The 25,803-nt window shown below is 34.6% G+C and overlaps 1 protein-coding gene across 1 annotated transcript in view; it reads left to right on the forward strand.

Moving 5' to 3' along the window:
• The window catches only part of LRP1B (LDL receptor related protein 1B), a 2,189,733-nt gene that overhangs the window by 1,884,200 nt on the left and 279,730 nt on the right, over positions 1-25,803 (forward strand). Inside the window, exons 61-66 of the mRNA XM_027835590.1 lie at positions 3,780-3,968; positions 4,983-5,131; positions 19,715-19,808; positions 22,812-22,928; positions 23,050-23,169; positions 25,533-25,652. Coding sequence (XP_027691391.1) covers positions 3,780-3,968; positions 4,983-5,131; positions 19,715-19,808; positions 22,812-22,928; positions 23,050-23,169; positions 25,533-25,652 — 789 coding nt within the window. The remainder of the gene's footprint in view (positions 1-3,779; positions 3,969-4,982; positions 5,132-19,714; positions 19,809-22,811; positions 22,929-23,049; positions 23,170-25,532; positions 25,653-25,803) is intronic.

A 25,803-nucleotide genomic window follows, 5' to 3' on the forward strand; every position in this document is an offset into this window, starting at 1 on the left:
TGCCATATATTCTTAGTAAGGTACTGCATGGGACAGGTAGGTGACGCAACAGATAGAGTGCCAGGCCTGGTCAAGAAGACTCATCTTCCTGAGTTCAAAATCGGCCTCAAATACTTATCACCTGTGTGACCCTGGGCAAGTCACTTAACCCTGTTTGTCCCCATTTCCTCATTTACAAAATGGGATAGAGAAGGAAAAGGCAAGCCTCTCCAGTATCTTTGCCAAGAAAACCCCAAATGGGGTCATGAAGAGTCAGATATTATTAAAAGGACTGAAAGACAATAAAACTTTCCTCATCATCAGTTTCCTCACCTCTGAAATGGGGATTCTAATGCTTATACTTCCTTCCTCAAATAGATACTGGCATTATGTTATGGATCATAGAACTTGAGAGAATGTTAGAGCTCCTCCAATCCAACATTCTCATTTCATAGATGAACAAAATGAAGCCCCGAAAGGTTAAACAATTTACTTAAAGTTACATGATTAGTAACACATCAGGTCTCGTGATATCGAAACTGTTTCCACTGCACCATTGTGAGGAAAGCATTTCTTTAAACAGTATATAAATGTGGGCTGTCATCATTATTATTACTCTTATGACCAGCATTGGAGATAACATCCTTGTCTGGAACCTAATCTCTAAAAGTCACATAGGAGGTGTTGCTATGCTCCTTCCATTGAAAACCATTTGTTAAATATCTGGTATATGGAAAACATTATGCTAAATTGCAGGAAAAAACACAAGAATAAATAAGACATAATTCGAGCCCTTATGGAGCTTTCAGTATATCAAGGAGCATATGTAACATGCAGAAATAGGTGATACTATACAGTAAATATATGACATAGTGCAGACAAGAATACTAAGACAGATACACAGTAAAGATACAAATACAAGATTGGGGAAAAGAAAGATTATATTTATCGAGAGGGGAAAACTTCATGGAAGAGGTGGCATTTGACCTGGGTGGATCAGATTTGAGAAGCTTTACAACATGCTATTAAGTGGAAAGCATCCCATGCATGGTGAATGATTTAGGCAATGGTAGAGGTAGGAAAATATTTTCCACATAGACTGGTTTTACAGGAGCTTATTAAGTCATTTCAATTGTGTCCGACTCTTCATGACTCCATTTGGAGTTTTCTTGGCAAAGATACTGGAGTGATTTGCCATTTCTTTCTCTAGCTCATTTTACAGATGAGGAAACTGAGGCCAACAGGGTGAAGTGACTTGCCCAGGATCACACAGCTAGTAGGTATCTGACGTCAAATTAGAACTCAGATCTTCCTGACTCCAGGCTTATTACCCTATCCACTGTGCCACTTCAATTATAGCAGCTTAGATCAGTTGAAAGAGAATAGTATAAAATAAGGACAGAGAAGGTGGGAAGACAGGAGAGTGGGGGAGAATGTAGAAGGTTGTGGAGGAATTTGTATATCAAGCTAAGTAGTTTAAATCTTATTTATTAAACAAAATAATGACCCTGATTATTTTTAAATAGCTTATCAAATCAGTTGCTTTACTTTATGGTAATTTTTTTTTTACTAAATTAGTTGATTTTCCTTTTTGATAGTTAAAAATAATTGTTCTCTCATAATATTTCTTTTTTCATAATGTTACCTAATGTAAAGCCTTGCAATTCTTTCTCATTTTGTTTGGGAATAAGCCTGATTTCAGGAGACTGTTAGCTTTATTGTATAGTCAAAAGGAATAGTTGACATGAAAGTCTGAGTGTCTCAGGTCCAGGACAACATATGGAGGGCCAGACTTGGAGATTGGAAGCAATTGTTTTAGGGCCTGCTCTGACACACATCGGCTGTGTAACCATGGGCAAGAATTTTCAGTACCCCAGACAATTTTATATGACTATGAATTACAAATGAGTTAGTTGCTGATCTGCTTCAATGGTGAGTTTCTATGCTAATGTCCCAATTTCCATATCAGAAACCATACCCCAAAGTCCCCCAGATCAAAAGCACAGAACCATTTACAAAACATCAGCACCACTCACTCCCTATTCCTAGGTCATCCCAAAGATCTGAGACTCCTTTTCAACCATGATATCTACAACTTTTGTATGTTTTCATTCAAACATAAGGACCTCTTTGCACTATGATACATTTCATTAAAGTTTGTTAGACTTAACTTGGGGACATTGAAAGTATACAACCTAAATGCTTCTTCATTTTTTTTTAATCCCTGAAATGTACACTATCTGTTTTGTAATACCTCTTTCGCTCCCCACCCTTGTGAGTTCTAATTGGGTCCTATGTGATTAATGATAACCATAAGCTACCTACCACAAATTCTCTAATCAGCCTTAACTCATCTGAATGAAAATCATAAATCAGCAGATTTGTAAATGCCTACTCCTCAGTTGACAATGTAAATTCTCTGAGTAATTTTTTCCCCAAAGGCTGGAAGACACCCTAACAATTATGGCATATATATGAAATTCTGACAGTCGTTAAGTCATTATAGAGTGAGGAATATGCCACTACTTTATTGTACAGTCATTAAAATATAAATAATGGAAAGCATGAATACTTCTGAAATAGGATTTTTTTCCTTACCAGATACATTTATTTTTAAACTGTACTTACCTTTGGTTCACTATCCAAACATATTTTCTTTTGCTTATTTCAACAGTTGATTCATACTCATGCAAATTGCTGGTTGAAAGTTGAGTTAATCATAGATTTAGAATTTCTTTTCTAAATTGTAATTCCCTAAAGGAATATTGAATAAAGACCCACCACCCATTGAACAGTATTAAATTTGATTATTGTGAGCTTTTACAAGAAGTAAAATTTATAGATTTACTTTTTTCTTAAAAATTAATTTACAAACAGAAAACTGGGATATCCATAGACTATTGAGGCCCTTAACCTGCCCACCCCCTTCCAGCATTATTTTGATGCTTTAAGATCTTCAGGAACCGAAAGAAAATTCCAAACACAAACTTTTGTTTAAAATTGTTTTCATTAGTCATTTTTTCTAAGTCTAAAAATATATAGTTTACTATCCCAATATGATTTAAAGGCTCATTGTGTTAGATCTACTCTTAATCTTTATATACTTATCCTATTCACAGGGATTTAATGAACACAATTATAACTGCTATCCAAGAAAATCCATTTTGCTCTAAGTAGCATATAACTAGGAACCTGGTATTGTGGTATTTATTATAAAGTAATGTGGTTTTTTGTTGCTGTTTTTTGTTTGTTTATTTTTCTGGAGTTCATCTTACCAAAAATGATTTGTGAAAAATTATAGTTAATTGATACAGTAGCATCAAAGTCATATGTCTTTCAAGATGTACAATTGACTAATAGTCAAGTAGATGTTCCATCCTTGACAGTTTAGAAATTTTGTTTTCTTTAAAATGTAAAATAAAACAAAGCAAAATCCTCCCATTGTAACTTTTAGCCTGTAGTTTACTGTAATTGCATGTATAAGTAGACATTATATGTAATGCTAACAATTCCTTTTAAGTGTTATTTGCTTAGTTTGAAGAACCAGTTAACTTGTTAACAAGAATTCATTCATTTCTTCCTAGTAGTTGGACCAGCTAAGTCTAAGCAAACAGAGATCATGTGCCCAAACCTGCATTCTCTTAACTAGTAATAAAGAACCCTGCAGGCTTGACAGGCTGTCATGGCAATCATTCACATGAAGTTATGTAGCAGTTGTGTCTGTCAGCCCATGCAGTATTGAATATTTTAACTGGCAGTCTTCCAAGACCGAACATTAATCTCACCATCTCCTATTACAGTCCCTAATCAAGATATTCCAGGGGTGATTGCACTAACATTGTTTGAAGACTACATCTACTGGACTGACGGGAAAACCAAGTCACTCAGCCGTGCCCATAAAACCTCGGGAGCAGACAGACTATCCCTGATTAACTCATGGCATACCATAACAGATATCCAGGTGTATCATTCTTATAGACAACCTGATGGTAATTATGCTTTCCATGCTTTCCATAAATGCATCAACACTTTCTACCCTCATCTCATTTCTGATTTTGCCAAAGGTTAAGTATGAAGTTTTTAGCAATGATTACCAAAGTTTCCATTATTTAGAACTTTTATGAGTGAATTTAGCTTGTAGTAAGTGAGATTATTAGGAAATTCTTTTAAGAAATTAATGATGTTCCAAATACCTATTGGATTGTTAAAATGATATTATTCTAAAAGTCAAGCCAGCCAAAGAAAATGAGAGTATACCAGAAGTTCAATTATGCTGACAAATAGCTAGAATTTTCATAATCTTCTGAATTAATTGTATTTAAGAAACTCCAGACCTAACTTAATCAAAATCAACTAGTGTTTAATAAGTGCTTGTTATATGTAAAGCACTATCCTAGAAACTGGGAATTTTCTCTCTCACACATACTAACACACCTGAAACAATATCTGCATTCAGGGATACTACATTCTATTAGGGAATATAAATCATCATGTATTGACTTAATCTTATGACAGTCACTGACCTTTAGCAGCCACTACATAGAAGTCTTACTTGTATAAAACTAACAATTCATCTATATAAGCAAATTAGCTACAGTGGCATAAAAGATAAGTGAAGCACTATTGATGCTTTTGTTTTTATTTTACTTTTATACTTAGAAGCATACAGAAAACCTCATTCCAAATGCTTGTAGTGCTCTGTATAAGTTTCAGAAGAAAGTTTTTTTTCGTGTAATGTAAATCCTCTAGTGTACAAGTGCTTTCTTATAAGCTTCTTCATTGTAAAATCAAATGCCATTTTTGCTCAGGGTGTTGCTTTTTTTAGAAGTTAAATTAGATTATCAGTCCTGCTGAGGTGCTAGGTCTTGATTACCAGATGCCTTGAAATATTTGTGGGCCTTAAAACATGTTCTGTGCCCCCTCCCCCACCTATCAATTTTCCAAGTCTTGAATACTAAATCATACTGTTGTTTTGTTTTGTTTTGTTTTTCATTTGCCTGCAGTTGCTAAACATGTCTGTAAGCTAAACAATGGAGGCTGTAGTCATCTGTGTCTCTTAGCCCCTGGCAGAACATACACCTGTGCATGCCCCACGAACTTTTACCTTGCAGCTGATAACAAGACCTGCCTCTCAAACTGTACAGCCAGTCAGGTAAGTAGAGGGTTGAGAAGCTGCTCCGTAGGATATAGTGACAAGTTCTTAATTCCTTTTCTTTACCAATTTCTTTTGAAGAAAGAAAGAGAAGGAAGGAAGAAGGAAGAAAAAGAATGGAAATAATAAACCAAGATATTCTGCTAAGGGTGGTGTTAGAGTAAGTATAATGGTTGTAGGGAGTATATAGAATGAGTTGGGAAAATAAAAGGGTAGAAACCAATTTGCTATGTGATAAGAATGGGATTTGAAGAACTGGTAATGTACCTGGAGACAAAAAGAAAAAGAAGGGAAGAGAAAGGTTTTCCAAATGTTCCATCAATGTAGTATAATGTGAAATAGAATGAAAAATAAATTTTAATGTTTTTGTTAAACATATCTGAAGTGGAATTTTTTTCACTCAAAAATCTAATTGTCCCTATTAAAGCCTCAATTGTATGTATAATATGTGGTTAATAATATCCCACTACCACCTGAGGTAGCCCATTTCATTTTCAGATAGCTCTAATTGTTAGGAAATTGTTCTTTCTGTTAAGTCTAAATTTACTTCTCTCTGCTTCCACTCATCACTCCTAGAGCTGCCCTCTGGGACCAAACAGAAATAGTTTAATCCTGTACTACATGATATTCTTTTAAATACTTGTAGACAACTACAATGCTCTATCTTCTAGGTCTTCTACTGAACAGAATCATAATCAGGGAGAGAGAACTGAATTCTGTCAGAATGTCAACATCCAGGAAATTACACTCCCTCCCCAAAGTAAACCTCTGATCCTCCATTTTCTCCCTCCCCCATTTTGTAATTGTTAACCTGTTTCTACCACAAAGCATAGGTATGACCTGACTTCAAACCACACCTGCCACTCTCAGAGTGATGCCTCTCTCTAGGAACCTGCCTTCCTCCCATTCCAATGTCCTCATTTCGTAGCAAATTCTGTTGAGTGAGGTTGTGAGAAAAGACAAAGTCTAGGCCACACTAGTTAGATAAGTGTGTAATCTTCCATGTTTAATATATTGACACCTTGGCTTTACCACTATACCTGGTGATTGTATTAGTAGCACTTTTGGTGTTAATAGTTTCCTTTCCAATGATTGATTGCTAAATAACCAGTTGATTAGCGTAGCTCAGTGGCACAGTGGGTAGAGTACCAGCCCTGGAGTCAGGAGGACCTCTAGCTGTATGATCCAGGGCAAGTCATTTAACCCTGTTTGCCTCAGTTCCTCATCTATAAAACAAGGTAGAGAAGGAAATGGCAAACCACTCCAGTATGGCTGCCAAGAAAACCCCAAATGGGGTTGTGAAGAGATGGACATGACTGAACAACAACAATAATATTCAGGCTTATTTTTGTTTTGAAAATTTCTACCCTGGAAATGAGGAGGGGGGTGAGTCAAGATGGCAGAGTACAGAGGGAACTTGCCTGAATTTTCCCAAATTCACCTCCAAACAACTATGAAACAAGGCTCCAGAATGAAGTCTGGAGTGACAGAACCAAAAAGTGATGGGGTTAAACAGTGTTATAGCCCAAGACAACTTAGAAGGTCAGCAGGAAAGATCTGTCTCACTGGGGTAAAAGGGGAGCATAGTCTAGCACAGTCAGAGTCAGGGCAAGTCAGCAGTCAGGCCCTAAACCCCAGGACAGAGCAGTGGCAAGACTCTTGAAGACCCTGGTACATTCTAGTGCTGAAGCCCTTTGGCCCTAGGCAAAAAGATTGGAGCAGTGTACCCTCCAACACAGGAGCAGAGCCCAACTTTAACATAAAAGTCATGAAACAGGCCAGAAAAAATTGAGCAAAAAAACAAAAGAAAACAAAACAACAACAACAACAAAAAAAACAAACAAACAAACAAACGAACAAAAAGAACCTGTCCATAGAAAGTTACTATGGTGAAAGGAAAGATCAAAACACAAACTCAGAAGAGGGCAACAATTTCAGAATTCCTATATTCAAAGCCTCAAAGAAAAATGTAAACTGGTCTCAGACCCAAAAAGAACTCTTGGAAGAACTCAAAAAGTGTTTTAAGGGGCAGCTAGGTGCCGCAGTGGATAGAGCACTGGTCCTGGAGTCAGGAGGACCTGAGTTTAAATCTGGCCTCACACACTAGACACTTACTAGCTTTGTGATCCTGGGCAAGTCACTTAACCCCATTGCCTAGCCAAAAAAAAAAGTATTTTAAAACTCAAATAAAAGAAGTAGAAAAAATTGGGAAAAGATATGGGAGCAATGCAAAAGAATAATGAAAATAGAGTCAGTAGCTTGGTAAAGGAAGCACAAAAAATGGAAGAATAAAAGATGTACAAAAATTCACTGAAGAAATCAACTGTTTAAAAAGTAGAATTAGCCAAATGAAACAGGGGTATAAAAGCTCAATGAAAAAATAATTTCTTAAAAATTAGAATTGGGCAAGTGCAAACTAATGACTTCTTGAGACATCAAAAAACAATAAAACAAAATCAAAAGAATGAAATAATAGAGGAGAATGTGAAATATCTCATTGGAAAAATAATTGACCTGGGAAATAGATTGAGGAGAGATAATTTAAGAATTATTGGACTACTTGAAAGCCAAGATCAATAAAAGGAGCATGGGCATCATATTTCAAGAAATTAAAAAGGAAAACTGTCCTGATGTGTTAGAACAAGAAGATAAAATATAAATCAAAAGAATCTACCAATCACTTCCTGAAAGTGAAAACTCTCAGGAATATCATAGCCAAATTCCAGAGCTACCAGGTCAAGAAGAAAATATTGCAAGTAGCTAGAAAAAAATTATTCAAATATTGTGGAGCCATAGTCAGGATTATATAGGATTTAGTAGCTTCTACATTAAAGGATTGGAGGATTTGAAATATGATATTCTGGAAGGCAAAGGAACTGGAATTGTAACCAAGAATCACCTACCTAGTGAAGATGAGTATAACCATTTGGGGGAAAGTGGGCTTTCAGGAAATAGAGAGCTTCCAAGCACTCCTGACAAAAACAGCAGAGCTGACTAGAAAATTTGATTTTCAAATACAATACTCAAGGGAAGCATAAAAAGGTAAACAGAAAAGAGAAAACATAAAGGAGTGAATAAGGTTAAACTGTTAGTATTCTTACATGGGAAGATGATACTTGTAACTTTTTTTTTTAGTTTTCAACATTTTTTACAAGATTTTGAGTTCCAAATTTTTTCTCCCTCCTTCTCTCCAATTCTCCTTCCCCAACATGGCAAGCAATCTGATATATGTTATATACGTGCAATCATGATACTTGTAACTCTTAACTTTATTGCTATTATGGAAATTAGAAGGACTATATAGAGAGGTTGTGGGTATAAGTTGACTTTTATGGGATGATATAAAAATAAATTTAAGGAATGAGAAAGAATTTAACTGAGAGAAGAGGGAAGGGAGAGGTGGAATGGGATAAATTATCTTACAAAAAGAAGTATGAAAGAACTATTATGGTAGCAGGATAGATGTGGGGGGTTTGGTGAGCAAAGCTTGAACCTTACTCTCATTGGAATTGGCACAGAGAGAGAATAGCATGCACACTCTGTTGGGTATAGAAATCTACCTTACCCATTAGCAAAGTAGGAGGGAAGGGGTTAAAAGAAGGGAGAAGACTCACAGAAGGGAGGGCAGATTGAAGGAGGCAATGGTAAGAAGCAAAACACTGGTGAGGAGGGACAGGGTGAAAGGAGAGAGAGAGAGAAGGATAAACAGGAGAATTAGGATGGAGGGAACTACACAGTGAGTAATCATAACTGTGAATGTGAATGGAATGAACTAACCCAAAAAATGGAAGTGGATAGTAGAATGGATTAAAAACCAGAGTGCTACAATATGTTGCTCACAAGAAACACATTTGAAGCAGAGAGAAACACACAGAGTAAAGGCAAGGAGCTGGAGCATAATCTATTAAGCTTCAGCTGAAGCGAAAAGAAAAAAAAAAAAGCAGAGATACCAATCATGAACTCAGACAAAGCAAAAGCAAAAATAAATGTAATTAAAAGAGATTACAAAGGAAACTGTATCTTGCTAAAAGGTATAGTAGATAATGATTTAATATCAATATTAAACATAGATGCACCAAATGGTATAGCATCCAAAATTTTAAAGAAGTTAAAGGAGTTACAGGAGGAAATAAACAGCAAAACTATATATCAACTTTCACCTCTCAGAACTAAATAAATTTAACCAAAAACTAAACAAGAAAAAATTTAAGGAGATGAATAGAATTTTAGAAAAATTAGATATGATAAACATCTGAAGAAAATTGAATAGGAATACAAAGGGATATAACTTTTTCTCATGGTACAAAGCAATTACACACACAAAAAAAATTTTACCATGCATTAGGGCATTAAAACCTCACAGTCAAATGCAGAAAAGCAGAAATGTTAAATGCATTTTTCAGATCGTAATGTAATAAAAATTACATAAAATAAAGGGCCGCAAGAAGATAGGTTGAAAATTAATTAGGAACTAAACAATTTCATTCTAAAGAATGAATGGTCAAAGAACAAATCATAGAAACAATTAGTAATTTCACTATAGAGAATGACAACAATGGGACAATGTATCAAAATGTATGGGATGCAGCCAAAGAAGAACTTAGGGGAAAATTTATATCTCTTAATACTTACACCACTAAAATAGAGGAAAAAAAAGAACATCAATGAATTAGGCATGCAATTAAATAAAATGGAAAAAGAACAAATTAAAAATCCCCAGTTAAACACCAAATTGGAAATCCTGAAAATCAAAAGAGAGATTAATGAAGTTGAAAGGAAGGAAACCGTTGAACTAATAAATAAAACTATAAGCTGGTTTTAGGAAAAAATCAATAAAATAAACAAACCATTGATCAATTTGATTAAAAAAAAGAAAAAAAGAAAACCAAATTACCAGTATCAAAAATGAAAAGTGTGAATTCACCACCAATGAGGAAGAAATTAAAGCAATTATTAGAAGCTATTCTGCCCAAGTATATGCCAACAAATCTGATAAATGAAATGGATGAATATTTACAAAAATATAAATTCCCAGATTAAGTCAAATCCTTAAATAACCTCATCTTAGAAAAATAAATGAACAAGCCATCAATGAACTCCCTAAGAAAAAATCCCCAGAGTTGGGTGGTTTCATAAGTGAATTCTACCAAACATTTAAAGAAAAATTCATTCCAGTACTATATAAACTATTTGGAAAATAGGTGAAGTCTTACCAAATTCCTTTTATGACACAAATATGGTGCTGATACCTAAACCAGGAAGAGCAAAAACATATAAAGAAAACTATAGATCAATTTCCCCAGTGAATATTAATGCAAAATAATATACTAGCTAAATAAATACATAAATAAATAAATACCAGCAAAGATATTACAGCAATATATCACAAGGATTATACACTATGACCAGGGAAGATTTATATCAGGAATGCAGGGGCTGATTCAATATTAGGAGAACTGAATCAAATTTATAAGAATTTATAAATTTATAAGAATACAAGTCATTCCCCAAAGGATATGAAAAGGATATTTTCAGGCAAAGAAATCAAGGCTGTCTCTAATCATTTTTTAAAAATGCTTTAAATCACTATTGATTAAAGAAATACAAATTAAAACAATTCTGAGGTGCAACCTCATACCCATCAGATTAGCTAATATAACAGAAAAGAAAAATGAGAAGTGTTGGAGGGGATGTGGGGAAAACTGGGACACTTATGTGCTCTGTTGGTAGAGTTATGAACCAATCTAACCATTCTGCAGAATAATTTGGAACTACACCAAAAGGGCTATGAAACTGTGTATATTCTTTGATCCAGTGATACCCCTACTAAGTCTGTATCCCAAAGAGATTAAAAAAGGGAGGGGCAGTTGACCCTGGAGTCAGGAGGACCAGAGTTCAAATCCGACCTTAGACACCTAACACTCACTAGCTGTGTGACTCTGGGCAAGTCATTTAATCCCAATTGCCTCACCAAAAAAATAAATAAATAAACAAACAAACAAATAAATAAATGAAAAGGGAGGGAGGAAGACCTATTTGTACAAACATTTATAGCAATTCTTTTTGTGGTGGCAAAGAATTGGAAAGTGAGGGGATGTCCATCAATTGGGTAATGACTGAATAAGTTGTGGAATATGATTGTTATGGAATACCATTGTGCTGTAAGAAATGACAATCAGGATGAATTCAGAAAAAAAACAGAAAGATTTACATGAACTGACACAAAGTGAAGTGATCAGAACCAGAACATTATGTAAGGTAACAACAATATTTTATAATTATCAATTGTGAATGGCAACTATACTCAGCAATACAGTGATCCAAGACAATTTCAAAAGACTCATAATGAAAAATGCTTTCCATCTCCAGAGAAAGAACTGGTGGAGTCTAAATGCAGATTGAAGCATACTATTTTTCACTTTTTGTCTGTTTTTTGGTCTGTGTTTTCTTTTACATCATGACTAACATAAATATGTTGTGCATTATTGCATATATAATTTATATATAATTTCTTACTATCTCAGGAAGGGGGGAGGGAACAGAGAGAAGAAGAAAATTAGAAATGCAAAATTTAAAAAAATGTTACAAATTGATTTTTACATGTAATTATACATATAACACATGGAAAAAAGAATAAAAGATTATTCAAAAAAGAAAACTACCACTAGTTAGAAAACTAACAAAATAGAAATTTTCCAAAACACAATAATTCTTAGTTACAGTTCTGTTTTGAGTCTCCTTACTACAAAATACAGTAAGCATCAATATTAATGGAAATGAGATCCAAATAAATCAAAATGGAGATGTGCACATCTTTTTAACATCAAGAACATACCTCTTGTCATTGCTAGTTAATATAGATTCATTTCTTGCTCATTTACCACTAGTACTGTGCATTGCATGGCACTTCGCCTAAGTGCTTTCTCACTGAAGACCGCAAACATTTCAGCAAAGTGTACAAATCAGATGGTCATTTCTTTTCTGTGAGACCATGTCTTCCTATCAGGAAGCTGATCAAGGCTTGTCTATTCCACCTTGTTTTTTTCTATTTCTGGGAACCTTTTGGGTGGTCCCTTCAACCCTGCGCGATACTTTCTCTTCAAATCCCTTGCTCCCTTGCTTGTCCTGTCACTTCTATCTTGTTAAAATCTAATGCTGCGTTAAAACCCCTATAGTCCTCCTCTACTCCTATTCACATGCTGCTAAACAGAGATGGAAAAATCATGCAACTCTTTGAACTGAATTTAAAATTAACTTTTGTTATACATTCTCAACTGGCCCTTCACTACAATAAGGCAATCATTTTACTCCCACCTAATTGTCTCAGTCCCCAGGTGGCTTTTCTAACCTCCCCTTCTCTCCTTAAGTTTTCCCACCTCTTCCTTTCCACCCTAGTTATTGAAGACCTCACCTCATACACCAGGGAAAATAGAGACAATTTGCTGTCTTTTCACTCATAATTACTTAATATTGTATTTCATTCTCTTCTTTAACTCCTTTCTCCAATAAAGAGGTGGCCCTTCTCTCCACTAAGCCAAGTCCCTTTATTTATAGCCCTAATCCCATCCTCTTCCATCTTCTCCAGAAGATTGCCAACACCTAATACCCCTCCTAATCTTCAATCTCTGTCTCCTGACTCTTTCCTTGCTGCTTACCACATGCCCAAAGTTCCCATATCCTGGGGGAGGGGGGAAATTTTAGATCTTACTGTTCCCTCAAGCTATCATCCTATATGCCTCCTCCCTTTCTCAGCCAAAGTCTTGGAAAAAGCTATCTATAGTTGTTTTCTGCCCTCTTTTAACTTTGTAACTATTTGTAGTCTATTTTCCCAATTCATCACTGAAATAAAACTGTCCTTTCTAAAGTCACCAAGATTCTTTTTATTGTCACATTCCATAATCTCTCCTTAATCTTCATCCTTCTTGACAGCTCTGCAGCATTTACTCTTATTTGCCTTTCCTCCAGTATATTCTCCTTATAGGTTTTCATGACATTGTTATCTCTTGACTTTCCTCCTATGTGTGTGATGACTAATTGTCAGTATCCTTTGTTGGATTATCATTCAAGGCATAGCCCCTAACTATGGTTAAACCCAGTCCTTTGAGCTTAGCCCTCTAATTTTTGCTCTCTATACTCTTTCTTTGTTACTTTATCAACTCCTATGGGTTTAATTATCATCTTTATGATAATGATTCTCAGACCTATATATCTAACCCTAGACTCTTTCCTAAGCTCCAGACATATATCACTAACTGCCTATTGGACATTTCCAAATGGATATCTCAAACTCAACATGTTCAGAACAGAATCCATTATCTTGATGCAAGACCTACTTCTCTCATGTTTCTGCTGAGGGCACTGCTGCCCTTATGGTTGTGGAGGTTTGTGAAGCTGGGGTCATTCTTGATTTCTCACTCATTTCACGCATCTAATCAGTTGTTACATCTTATTTCTATCACACCACCACCTCTTGCATGTGTCCCCTGGCTATTCATAAAGCTCCAACTTGGACTTTCACCTGAACTACTGTAAAAGCTTTCTAATTGCACTCTCTTCCTTAAGTCTCTCCTTGTGTCAATCTACACTCCTGCCAAAGTGATTTTCCTACATTCAAACTCTCACCATGTCATTCTTTATTCAGTAAAACACCGTGATTCCCTATTACTTCTAGTAGGAAATATAAAATCCTCTGTTCGATATTTGCAGCTTTTCACAATCTGGCATTGAATTACTTTTCTAGTCATTACACATTTCTCCTCTTTATGAATGCTGTGGTCTAGCCAAAATCACCTTCTTTAGGTTCCTTACACATGACACTCCATTTTCCATCTATTGTCTTGTCCTTTTTGCCTAGAATATCCTTATTCTCCTCTGCTTCTAGAATCCCTAGTTTCTTTCATGTCTCAATCAGGTGCCATTTTCTATGTGAAATCTCTCCTGACTGCTCCAAGTATTAATGCCTATCCCCCAAATTATCTTGTATCTGTTTTACTGCATATGCCATATTTATGTACATGTTGTCTCTCCCCAGCTAGTTTATAAGCTTTTTGAGGACAGGGACTATTCCACAATTGTCTTTGTATTTGCTTCACCTTGCCCAGTGCCTGGCACATGGTAAGCTCTAAACAGATACTTGTGGATCAATTAACTTGCATTGTATGACAGATACTGGCTCCTACCCTCTCCTCTCAGCATATATGCCACAAGGGATATATAATTCAGAATGAAACAGATTCTTTCCTCCATCTCTGACTGCAATTTTTTAGGCATTTTTGTCACCATATGCTACATATGACTAGCCCACTAAGATTTTATGGATATGTGACTCTCGGTGTTTCCTGATAAGCCTTTCAACCAATGATTTAGAAAGAGAATAACAACAATACCAGCAAAAATAATGACTAATATTTACATCCTTATGGATTCTGATTTTATCCCACTGATACAGATCATAACCCCAAAGCAGATATTTTTTGTTTACAGCGTAGGTTAAAAATTAGGATGCCCTTTTAACCATATTTTCTTGGTTCTGAATTTACCTGAACCTTGCAGCAGAGGCTGAGCCTTGGATGATAAACATGTAGCCGATCATCAGGCCTTTACTCAAAACATTTCTAGCTTGATAGGATCTACCAAAGCTTGTGATCTGCTACCATAGCATGCAAAGACTTAGAGTTACCTACATGCCACAGTGAGACATCAGAGGAGGCTTTTATTGTGCTAGATTTGGACATAATTTCTGGCTTCAGATACCAAATCTACTACTTATAACCTATGCAGCACTGAGCAGATCACTGAACTTCTATCAAATTCCAATTCTTCCATCCCTAAAATGAGGATTTGAGACAAGATAACTTGTAGGGTCCCTTCCAGTTCTAATCCTACTGTCCTGTGATCCTAAGAATTTTAATAGCAATCTGATAGTACTCAGATACCATGATGTGGCATGATTTCCTATCTCATCCTGCATTACTGAGGATTACAGCAGTTTCTGTATGATAAACTGAGGTAACCAAACATAAGTAGGTAGTAAACCCCAAAATGCTTTGTCACACTGAAATATTACCCTGTAAGCCATAACCAAGAACAGTGAAAGGTTAATTATGGCCCAGAAATAGAGTAACTCTTTTAATAAACAAATGCATGAGGCAAGCTATGGCAATATCACCAATCAGTTTGGTTAATTTAAGAAAAAAACAATTTAATCTTAAACAAAACATACAAATAATTGACAGATTTTTTTTTAACACTTTGCAACATGTAAACCCAGTTCAGAGTCAACTGTGTTTCATTGCTTAAGAAGTAGCAATTAAAGGCAAAACAAAAGGATTGTATTCATGGTCACTGATTGGTTCATTCAACAAAGATTTATTAAGGTAGTAAAGTGTACCAGGTATTGTGAGGGGTACAAAGGTGAGTGAGCTAAGGAGATTACAATCTAGTATGGGTTATAAGGAATATACAGAAATAGTTCTAATATAAGATAGGATGGAAAAAGTGACATCAAAAATATGGTTAAAGTGCTGTTGGATATCACTTCTAAATGAGTCTGGGAGGGAGGTTTTGTCAAAGAAATAGCTTGTAATGTAATGTCTAGCTTTATTTATCTTTAGAGATAATTATAATATATAGATACATTACCAAAAATTGATAGAATTTGTATATTCTTACAACCTGGCTCATAAAACTCTGTTTCTCAAGTGATATATGCAGATGTTTACAATTTATATTCTTCTGGATCATAGATTTGAGACCTAGAAAAAAGTTTAACCTCTCTGGACTATGTGACTATTTCCTTACCAGAGTCATTGTTTTATTTTCAAGAATCATACCTTGAAAGAATTTTTTTTTGTCTTTTAAGTTTCAATTTATGGGACAGTCAGTTGGGTTTACCTCTGATTATTACATAATGATAAAGGTGGGTAGCAAGCCAGGTTACTTTCCTTACCCCATTGTTTACGTGTTACAGGCCAGTGCATGGAAGGACAATTTTAAGCAATGTAGATGGTAATTTAAGGCAAACAATGAACCACATACTACGGCACAAAAATTGTAAATTACTTTCATGTAGTGCAATACATTTTTGATTGTATATGTTATCTTGTAAAGGGTGGACTTTTTTTGTCTTCACAAGGTCATTAGAACCAATGACATCATGTCAATGGTAGTAGAGTAATTATATAAAATTAATAGCTCACAAAACCCAGACTTTATTGTACTCATATTAATTCCACTGGGAGTTAAAATGCATGAAACCCAAGTGGAGATAAAGAGGAACTTTCTTCAGAGATTCAAGGGAATATCCCTTTAACACTAACCTTTTCAAAAGTAAATGGCTTTTCTTTTTTGAAAGTTACCAAGTGATGATCTAAATGAAGACTTCTCCTACTTCTACTAAAGCAGAGTACATAATGGATTTTGTGTCCCTTATTCCTGTGCTAGTGTTAGGACGAATTTCCTTTAGTAATTACTTTATAGTAATATATATTATAGTCCTCACTTCTTGTGGGTGATAAGAATGTAATCCTTAATTTATTTTATGAAGATATTAGTCTTGGGGAACATTTACTGTGAAGGATACTTTACATTTATATTTAGTGTTAATCTTCTTTAAGTTACTGAGTTTAAGGATGAAAAATGGATCACAGACCAGAAATAGAAAAGATCTTCCTTCTGAGAGTAATGAAAAGATGCTGATTAGCATAAAAACTGTAACATGATAAATATATTTTACTCTTGCTTTCTCTTTACTCAAATGTCTTTTTATATATCTATTAAAAATGAAACAGATAGCAAATCATGGGGCTGTATATAGTTCCAATAGTGTTTATTTTAATAAGATTCATCTAGTGAATAAAATATTTAGAGATTTTTAAAAATCACTGTTTGAAGGACTTTAAAAATAGTACAGTGTCATGAGACTCCAAAGTGTTTCATTTAATCAGTTGTACTTACTAACTATGAAATGGAATGTCCAGTGTGTGTGTGTGTTTACCAAGGCATTGTGTCACTAGTCAATCACTGTCTATCACAATGATTTTCTCCCTTCTCCCAGAGCCATGGGAGGCAGAAATACAACAGACATGAATACAGGCTTAGCCAATACAGGCAAAACAGCAGAACGGTCACATTGTCACTTGGATTCATAGCCCTATTGTTCAAAGATAACAAACAGGTTTCCAAATCAGTTCCACTGACCTTTAATAAAGATGAATAATCAAATGCACAACAATTTGCTGAGGGATAGAAGATATGGTGAAGAACCAACTGAGCTAATAAAATTATGATTACCCTTATCCCAAGTCAAATGTGCTTTGTACAACAATGCCTGTGACCTTTTCTCATCTTTTTCCATTCCTCAAGAAACTAATACAGTCACAGAGATGCCTTTCACCACCTTCACGTTTTTCTTCATGTTAGCAGAATAGTTAGCACTGTCACATTAAAGTTAATGGCAGTGTCTGCCCTTGAATCAGCTTAATGTCATGCAAAACAAGCCCAGCAAAAGCTAACAGGCCCTCTGTTGGTTTGAAGAAAGCCAGCACACATTAAAAGGATACTTTGGAGGCCATACTGCCTCCTAGTTCTATTCCATCCAATGAACAATTATAAGACATTGACCATATGCAAGACACTGTTCTAGGAGATAGGGATAAGAAGACAAAAATGAAACAATTTTTACAAACTTCAAGGAGTTTACTTTCTACTAAGACTAAACAGTTCACATACAGTTAAATAAATACAAAAAATGCAAAATAATTAGAGAAGAGGTAAGAGGCTGGTCATGGGGAAAGTCTGAACAGCTGAATTAAGGGAGCTACCGATTCCAAGTTGCAGAGATGAGGAGTGAGATCATTTCAGGTATGAGAGGGAAGAGTTGGGGAGGTGTGTGGGGGTGTAATGCTGCATAGACTGGCCAAGACCCAGAAGACTGAGATAGAATGCCATATATTGGGAACATCAACTTTCACTGGAGAAATGTTATATGTGACTAATTTTTCTATTATCTGTATCTCTTATCAAAACTGAAGATAAATGCAAATAACTTCACTGTTAGTTACAGGAAAGTGTTATAAAAAAGATTTCATGAAAACTATTTATTGAATGACTAAACTACAAACAGCCATCAACTTTATCTCTTTAATTTGGGAAGATATTGCAAAATGTGCATTTCATTGAATTTCCTTTGGGACAATGGGAGGGGATGGAGTTTTTATTCTAAGCTTGGGGGAATTGCCTAAATGTTCTGCTGACTGGTTGACCTAATTAAAGGAGTTTGGCATAGAAGAGACACTTTTACTCTGTCAAAAAATTTCAAGTGCCTGTGCCTTCTCTTGAGAAAACAAACACTTTTCTGTTTCCTGTACTTTCTGTAGGTGAGAGATGAACAGAATGCTGCTGAGAAAGGGATTATTTATGGTCTTGGGCACTTGCAGGAATACATTAGCTATGCTTTCTTGGTCTCCGCTGAGTAGGCCAACAGTGATATTACCAGGGACAATAGTGTTTCTGCATTTGAGTGAAATGGGAAAAAGATCACTGGCCTGATTTACATAGCCTGATATGTGGCAATAATATTGTTCTGAATTGTTACTACTTGTGGATTAGGACAAATGAAAACGAAGTCACCTATGAATAAAGAGCCCCTTGTAGAATCTTGGGCCCTCTACAGTTTCTTATTTTTACCGGACACTTCATTTAGAAAGAAAAAACCATCAGATTTTAGAGTATTCAATTGGGAAATTAGTGCTTTTCCTGGTAACGGTTGTCTTTTTTTTTCTTTAGCCAATAAAGAATATGAGAAAATAATGTACATTCATGTTGAAGTGGGTGGCTTAATGGATTATTTGAAAAAAAAAGTCATTATCGACAGTTTTTCTTCCTGTTAATCTACTTTATCAAAATCAACTGTCAAAAATTCTATAACTTTACTTCATGCTCTGTTGTTAGCATTTTTGTTATGCTTTCTGACAACTGACCATAGATAATTGTGAGTCAAGTCAAATCGTAATCCATAATGACTGGACATACTTGCTATATTAACTTGAATTGTCTTAATAAAAGATTTCTTCCCTGATAAGTCAGGTTTAGATAGAGTATGTTGGGGGAGTAGAAGTAGAAGGTTTTCTAATGTTTAAGCAATTTTTACAAGAAGAACCTGGTCATTCAGTCCAGAAACTATCACAGGGTAGAGCTTATCTTTTACAACTCCTATGGAAGTTTCTGGGAGGTGTCTGGGAAATTTAAATTCTATTTTTGATTCCTCAGCTTTTGCTAGTGAGTCATAAGCCTCTAGGTCATCTCTGTTCATGCCATTTCTGTCTATTTCTAATAACTACCAATGGAACTTCTAATTAGTTAGCAAATCTTGGGACCATTTCCTTTACACATTATTTCTCTGCCTGCAAAATTTCTTAAATATTCATAATTCAAGAATGAGTTTTTAACATTCACTTTAATATTCTTATTTTCATCATGCATATGCACATGTATATATATACACACACACACGTACCACATATATATGATATATATGTACCACATATATATGATATGCAGCATGACTAATTGTTCTCTTTTTAGTTTCGATGCAAAACTGATAAATGTATCCCATTCTGGTGGAAGTGTGACACTGTAGATGACTGTGGAGATGGATCTGATGAACCTGATGACTGTCGTGAGTATATTTAGAAATGATGATATTTAAAATTTAGAACCTCCTGAATCATATATGCCTATGAAGGTAGGACTCAAATACTGCCTTTTGCTGCCTTTTAAAATTAAAAAAAATGTTTTTCACACCACTTATTTTAAAAACATGCTGAAGTGACAGTTAGAAGTCTTAAAAAATGTTATGGATTACTGTTATACTTAGCATGACTCCATCAAACCTTTATTCAAGAATTACATAACTTCTGAGGTGATCTTATCTGTGAACTAACTGCAATCCTATGTAACTTTTTATAAATGGATATTCAATATGGTTTTGATGTGACATGATACAAAGTTAGAAGACAAAAAAAATAAAATGTTTGACATGTTGCAAACAAAAATTTTACCTATAAAGAGATCTAGTTTCTCAACTTTTCTGTCAGTATTAAATTTTGAAAAGAACCTTCAAATTTATATTTCTCCATTAACTAATCTTGAACATTGCTACTTTGTAAATGCTCCTGCTTTGAACAGCTGCAAAGGTCAGAGTTGCTACCAATCTGTGTGCAGAGACCTATGTGTGAGTGACATTGCAGGGTACTAGTTCTTAAAGCATCACTGTTAACTTTGGTCATATTGCACAATCAGCAGGTGACTTTCCTGTGATAGTTTCTTAGAGGTCACAGAGTTGGCCACTCTAGTACTGCTCTGTCAGATTGAAGGGGGGTTGCAGTCAATCTTGATAAGACCTTCAATATCCCTCATGATGGTTGCCATGATTTTGACATTGACAACTGAACACTAGATCCTTAGGTGTAGTGAGGAAAGGCACCATTCTTATCCCACTAAATATAAGCAAGTTGGAGCAACAAAATTCTTCAGAATTCTAGTAATCCAAAACAAAACAAAAATAAACAAAACTATTTGGAAAACAGTATCTCTGCATAGAAAATTACTTCAATTGACTAATCTTCAAATGTATTTTAGTTAACCCTCCAGAGTTCACCAATTCCAATGGGAGTTTTTCCAAGTTCTAATTTAGGACATATGTATTAACAAAGAGATGTTATTAGGGTGATTCACTAGGCCTCTACATTACAGATAATGATCTCCCCTGTTAGTACTGTATAAATTCAGAAATAATGTTCCTTATGACCCTTCACTGTCTCAGCAATCACAACAGGAAAATCTCTAGGGTGGTGGGTGCCTTGCTGTACTGGAAGTGTTTCTTCTAGTAATTTAACTCTTACTATATAGCCTGAGAGCCTTATTATAGACTGAGAAAGTTTTGAATTTGAAGAAATATTTTCAGAGACTGTGCCACAGTTCAGGATTAAATAAAAGGCAAACATAGGAAATGCTTGTAAGGAGAGAAAGTCAAAGTTAGAAAGTTGGAATAACTGGAATAATGTAAAATTCACCATTAAACTTAACAAAATCAAAACATTTTCTTTCAAGAAATGTTTGTTAACTAGTAGTTGTGGGCAAAACACCATTGTGCACAGTGGAAGAGGTACCGAGTTTAGATAAGAAACAATTTCTGCCTCCATAGAGCTTAAAATTTAGGGAGATCCAACATGTTGACAAAGAGCTACAATACAAGATGAGATGAGATTAGCCACAAAACAGCACAAGTATAGTCCTATGCAATATCTATATATTCATTGTGGATTAATGGAGAAGCATAATTAAGAATATTTGTAAGAAATATACTGACCAGTTTGCTGTTATACCACTTTGATTTGTTTTTATGGACTTAAGCAAAAAGAAATAGTACCAAAGGAAAAAAATTAAGATTCTGATAATGTCATTTCTTATTAGCTGTTCCCAACCTTGTTCTTATATCATATGTTTTCATGAATTCCCACAGGCTATATATAACGCAAACCAGAAATGTAACTCCTTATTTCTGCCTGTTGAAACCTTCTGCTTTCCTCAAGGATCCACTCAGAAGCCATCTTCTCTAGGAGATCTTCCTTTATTATCTTCCCCAGCTGAAAGTGTTCTTTCCCTCCCTGGTTTTTTCCAGTTCATTTTCTCTGAATCTTTCTTTTGCCACTATCAGACCTTATAAGCCTCCTGGTTTCCTTGTTTGGGTGATTTTTGTGTCCTCTCTTATAAATCATAAGCTTTTTGAAGTAGAGTTTGTGTCATTTTTTACCTTTGTATCTCCAATGACTAACATAGGTTTCTTCACATAGAACATGCTTTAAAAGAGTCTACTGAATTACTTAATTGAATTAATTCACTGGAATGTATAAAGAAGCTATTGTTAGGTTACAGATTTTTGTGCCAGGGCTTAGTAATACACTTTATGGGCCTTATTCATAAAGTGACATTTTTTTGTATATGTGCACAATGGATATCACATAATAAAAAAATCAGTTTTGCTATTAAGAGTTATTCATTATGATAACATTTGAATTTTTATTGCCTGCAAAATATTCCATTATTTATTATAAAACATGTCATCTTTATCCAACGAGAGAATTGGAATAGTAAATATCAGTGGAAACTTGTAGACAGCATGTATTAGTGAAATGAGTTATTCTAATATAGTCAGTATTTGAGAATATATCATTACAGGAAAGATAAAATAAAACAAAACAACAACCCAAATTCCTCTTGCAGATCACAGGGAATACAAAGATAGGCTAGTATATGATTTCCTTTTTCCAAATGTGTTTAGAATGTTCTTTGTGAATGATAGTCTATCCTCTTCACTTGCACTGATATAACTTTATTAAAATTAGAATACAATTTATGTGTCCCTCCGTATTCTTTTGTTTTCCTCACTGTGATTTTGTGAATGATAATCTGGAGGCAGCTTGAGTTATCCCTAGATTAGCAGCCCATTTGAATTAGATCACTATCTGATTGTGAAACATTAACATTTAACTTCAAGAAACATTTAGAATAATAATAGAATAAATATTTTGAATGTCAGAAAAGCAATATTAATAAGCTATGAGCCAAACCAGCATTTCCATAAAGCTTTTTAATTTTTTCATTCCTCCTCTCTCCCCAGCTGAATTTAAATGTCAACCAGGCCGATTTCAATGTGGAACTGGACTTTGTGCTCTGCCAGCTTTTATCTGTGATGGAGAAAATGATTGTGGGGATAACTCTGATGAACTCAACTGTGGTGGGTAATTGCATACCTAAGTTAAGAATGTGAATCTAATTCTTAGCTGATTATATTCACATCTATTTATATTCAAACCCAGGCTTCAGTTTTGATTTCTCTCTTCCTCTCTATCTTTCAGACACACATGTCTGCCTGTCAGGTCAGTTCAAGTGCACCAAGAATCAAAAATGTATCCCAATAAACCTCAGGTGTAACGGACAAGATGATTGTGGTGATGAAGAAGATGAAAGGGATTGCCGTAAGTTATCCTCACAGTGCTCTGTGTCACCAATGACTTTTTCTGGGAGCTGGGCTACAAATATGCATCTTCTGATGATTTGATATAGCCTTGTAGACGGATACCAAGTCAGGCCATGACTCAACAGAAACAGCTAAAGTGGCCCATTTAAAATACTTGTATGCAGTAAATGCAAGCAGAAATCCAAAAAAACTGTTGTCTTAACAAAGAGACAGTTGGAAATCATTAAAAAGTTTCAAGAAAGAAATTAGTTTTAATATTAAAATGTAATTTTCCTTCTCCCCATCACCATTATTATTAAAAAGGTGGAAGTATTTGTCTTGTATGGTTTTAATTGCCCATTATCTCAACATCAGAAGTGGCCACAGCTCAAACTTCAACATCATTTTTTCTTTCATAGTACCTTTTTTCCACTTGATATTCCTAAATTGCAAGTGACATCTGCATGAAAATATAACATGCTTATTACAAAGAACCATTCTGATTATTGTTCCAGGTAAAATTTCATTACAATTGACTGTAAGAGCCTGGTCACAATCTTTTATATGAATTTGTTCAATCAGTTAGGATAACTGGGCCCTTGTTTAGGGCCAAGAAATCATCTTTTATAGAGTTTTGTGTTTGTTTTAACTGCATGTCTTGTCATAGGACTTGTTCTATAATACTTAGGTAAAAATAATAACTTTCTAAAGCCAACTTGATTTAATTGTGGGCAAAAAAACCCTTCACACAAAATAAAATATATTTGACATACAGTAGATTGTCTTCCTACAGTAAATTCACACATTGGTATCAGGAAAGGTTCTCATTCTCAGAGGAAGTTGAAGGGATATCAATTATATTTTAGTTTGGCTTTTTGAAAATTTTTCTTTAACTAGAAAAGTTTCAGTTGATGTAGACTAGTAGAGGAAAGGACTACTTATTTTCTGGACAAATGTCAATTATTGATTCTTCCTTTAGGAAACTTTTCATAATACTTTCTACCCAAAGTATGCCACTAAACATAGGATAAGAAAACTAACTGCAAACTTTCCTTCATGGGTAGTCCTTATCTAAAACCTAGAGTGCAATCTTATAAATATGATATTTTAAGAGATTGTCTCCTCAGAACTGCTTGGTACATTCATCTTTCTAACAGCTATCTTTTAAAATTCAGCTCTCCATTCAGGAGGGCTGGATAGTGGGGCACAGAAAGTTGAAAATTGAGATATTAATTTTTAATGAGAGAAACAATCAAAGAACTCATTTGTTCAATAATTGCATTTTCACCATATTAGATAAAAGATGATAGTTTATTCATATTATTTACTCAGATTTTCCAAATCATTTTATTATTTCAGTCATGTTGGCCAAGCATATATAATGCTTAAGTACATCTAATGCTTATGAAATAAGTAAAATATAATTTATCAAATGGGGATTTTTTTCATGTTGGATCTGAGTTGCTAAGTATAATTTTAAAATGCCTTGGGAAATAATATTATAGAATGTTTTAAATAGAGTTTTATATAATAGGGACTTTCCATTTAATTCACTCCAAGAGACAATAACAAAAATAAAACTGTCTTCCTCTTTATATTGCTTCCCCTTTATCTCTATTCCCTATCCAAAAGCAAAACTAAATAAGTAGAAAATATTTTCCTTCCCCAGAAAAAGGTCAGAACGTCAAAGGTTTTTTGAAGTTTCCAACTGTTTACAAAACTGTTGTCAACAGTTTCTGTCTTACTGAAGTTTTATTTTATTACTTTAGAACTTTTATCAGTAATGTTCAGTCATCCAGCAATTTGATTAAGATGGCACATACAGAATAAAGTCAGCACCAGTTCTTTATGGTTAGCCATTCTAGAAGTCGATCCATTAAACTTGGATTTGTGATGCAGTTTACGGTCAAAATCTTCTTTTCATTTCTTCTTCTCCAATCCCTAAGACACAATTTTTGAGATTGTGGTAGCAGTTTGTGTTCCTCTTATTTTCCTAAAGCTTTAAGATGCTAAAAACCATCTCAATTCATTAACTACATATAATAGAATTGCTCATCTCCTTTTTTGGTGAACAAAGTGAACAAATTGTGAAATGTCACAAATGTTTTGACTTTTGTTTTATTAGTTTTCCTCCATCAAACCCAATAACTATGAAGATTTTTCTACTGTATTAAATATCACTCAAAGAAAAAGCAGTCTATTTTTCATAAGAAAAAACATATTAGCAAAAAATTCACAAAAATATAATCTATTTCAGAGCTGGTTTACTAAGAGATAACAAATTTATTAATTAACATTCTTAAATGAATTTAAATATTTCATTTATCTTTAAAAGATTGTTTCTTGAATAGAGCAAACTATAATATATGTTTTCCTTTAAAGCGGAAAACAGCTGTTCACCAGACTATTTCCAGTGTAAAACTACCAAACACTGTATTTCTAAGCTATGGGTTTGTGATGAGGATCCAGACTGTGCTGATGCATCAGATGAAGCCAACTGTGGTAAGTAGGACTGTGCTTATAAAGCTTGTCTATTCCAAACATGGTATTGGCCTTTGATGCTTAGTATAACTGCTTAACACCTGATGCTGATGAAGCTGCAGCCTCGGCTTTCTGATCCATGTTTATATCTGTTAGTATCACATAAAAAAAT

This window comes from Vombatus ursinus, unplaced genomic scaffold (genome assembly GCF_900497805.2).
Source record: "Vombatus ursinus unplaced genomic scaffold, bare-nosed wombat genome assembly UNPS02014816.1, whole genome shotgun sequence".
NCBI classification, from domain to species: Eukaryota; Metazoa; Chordata; class Mammalia; order Diprotodontia; family Vombatidae; genus Vombatus; species Vombatus ursinus.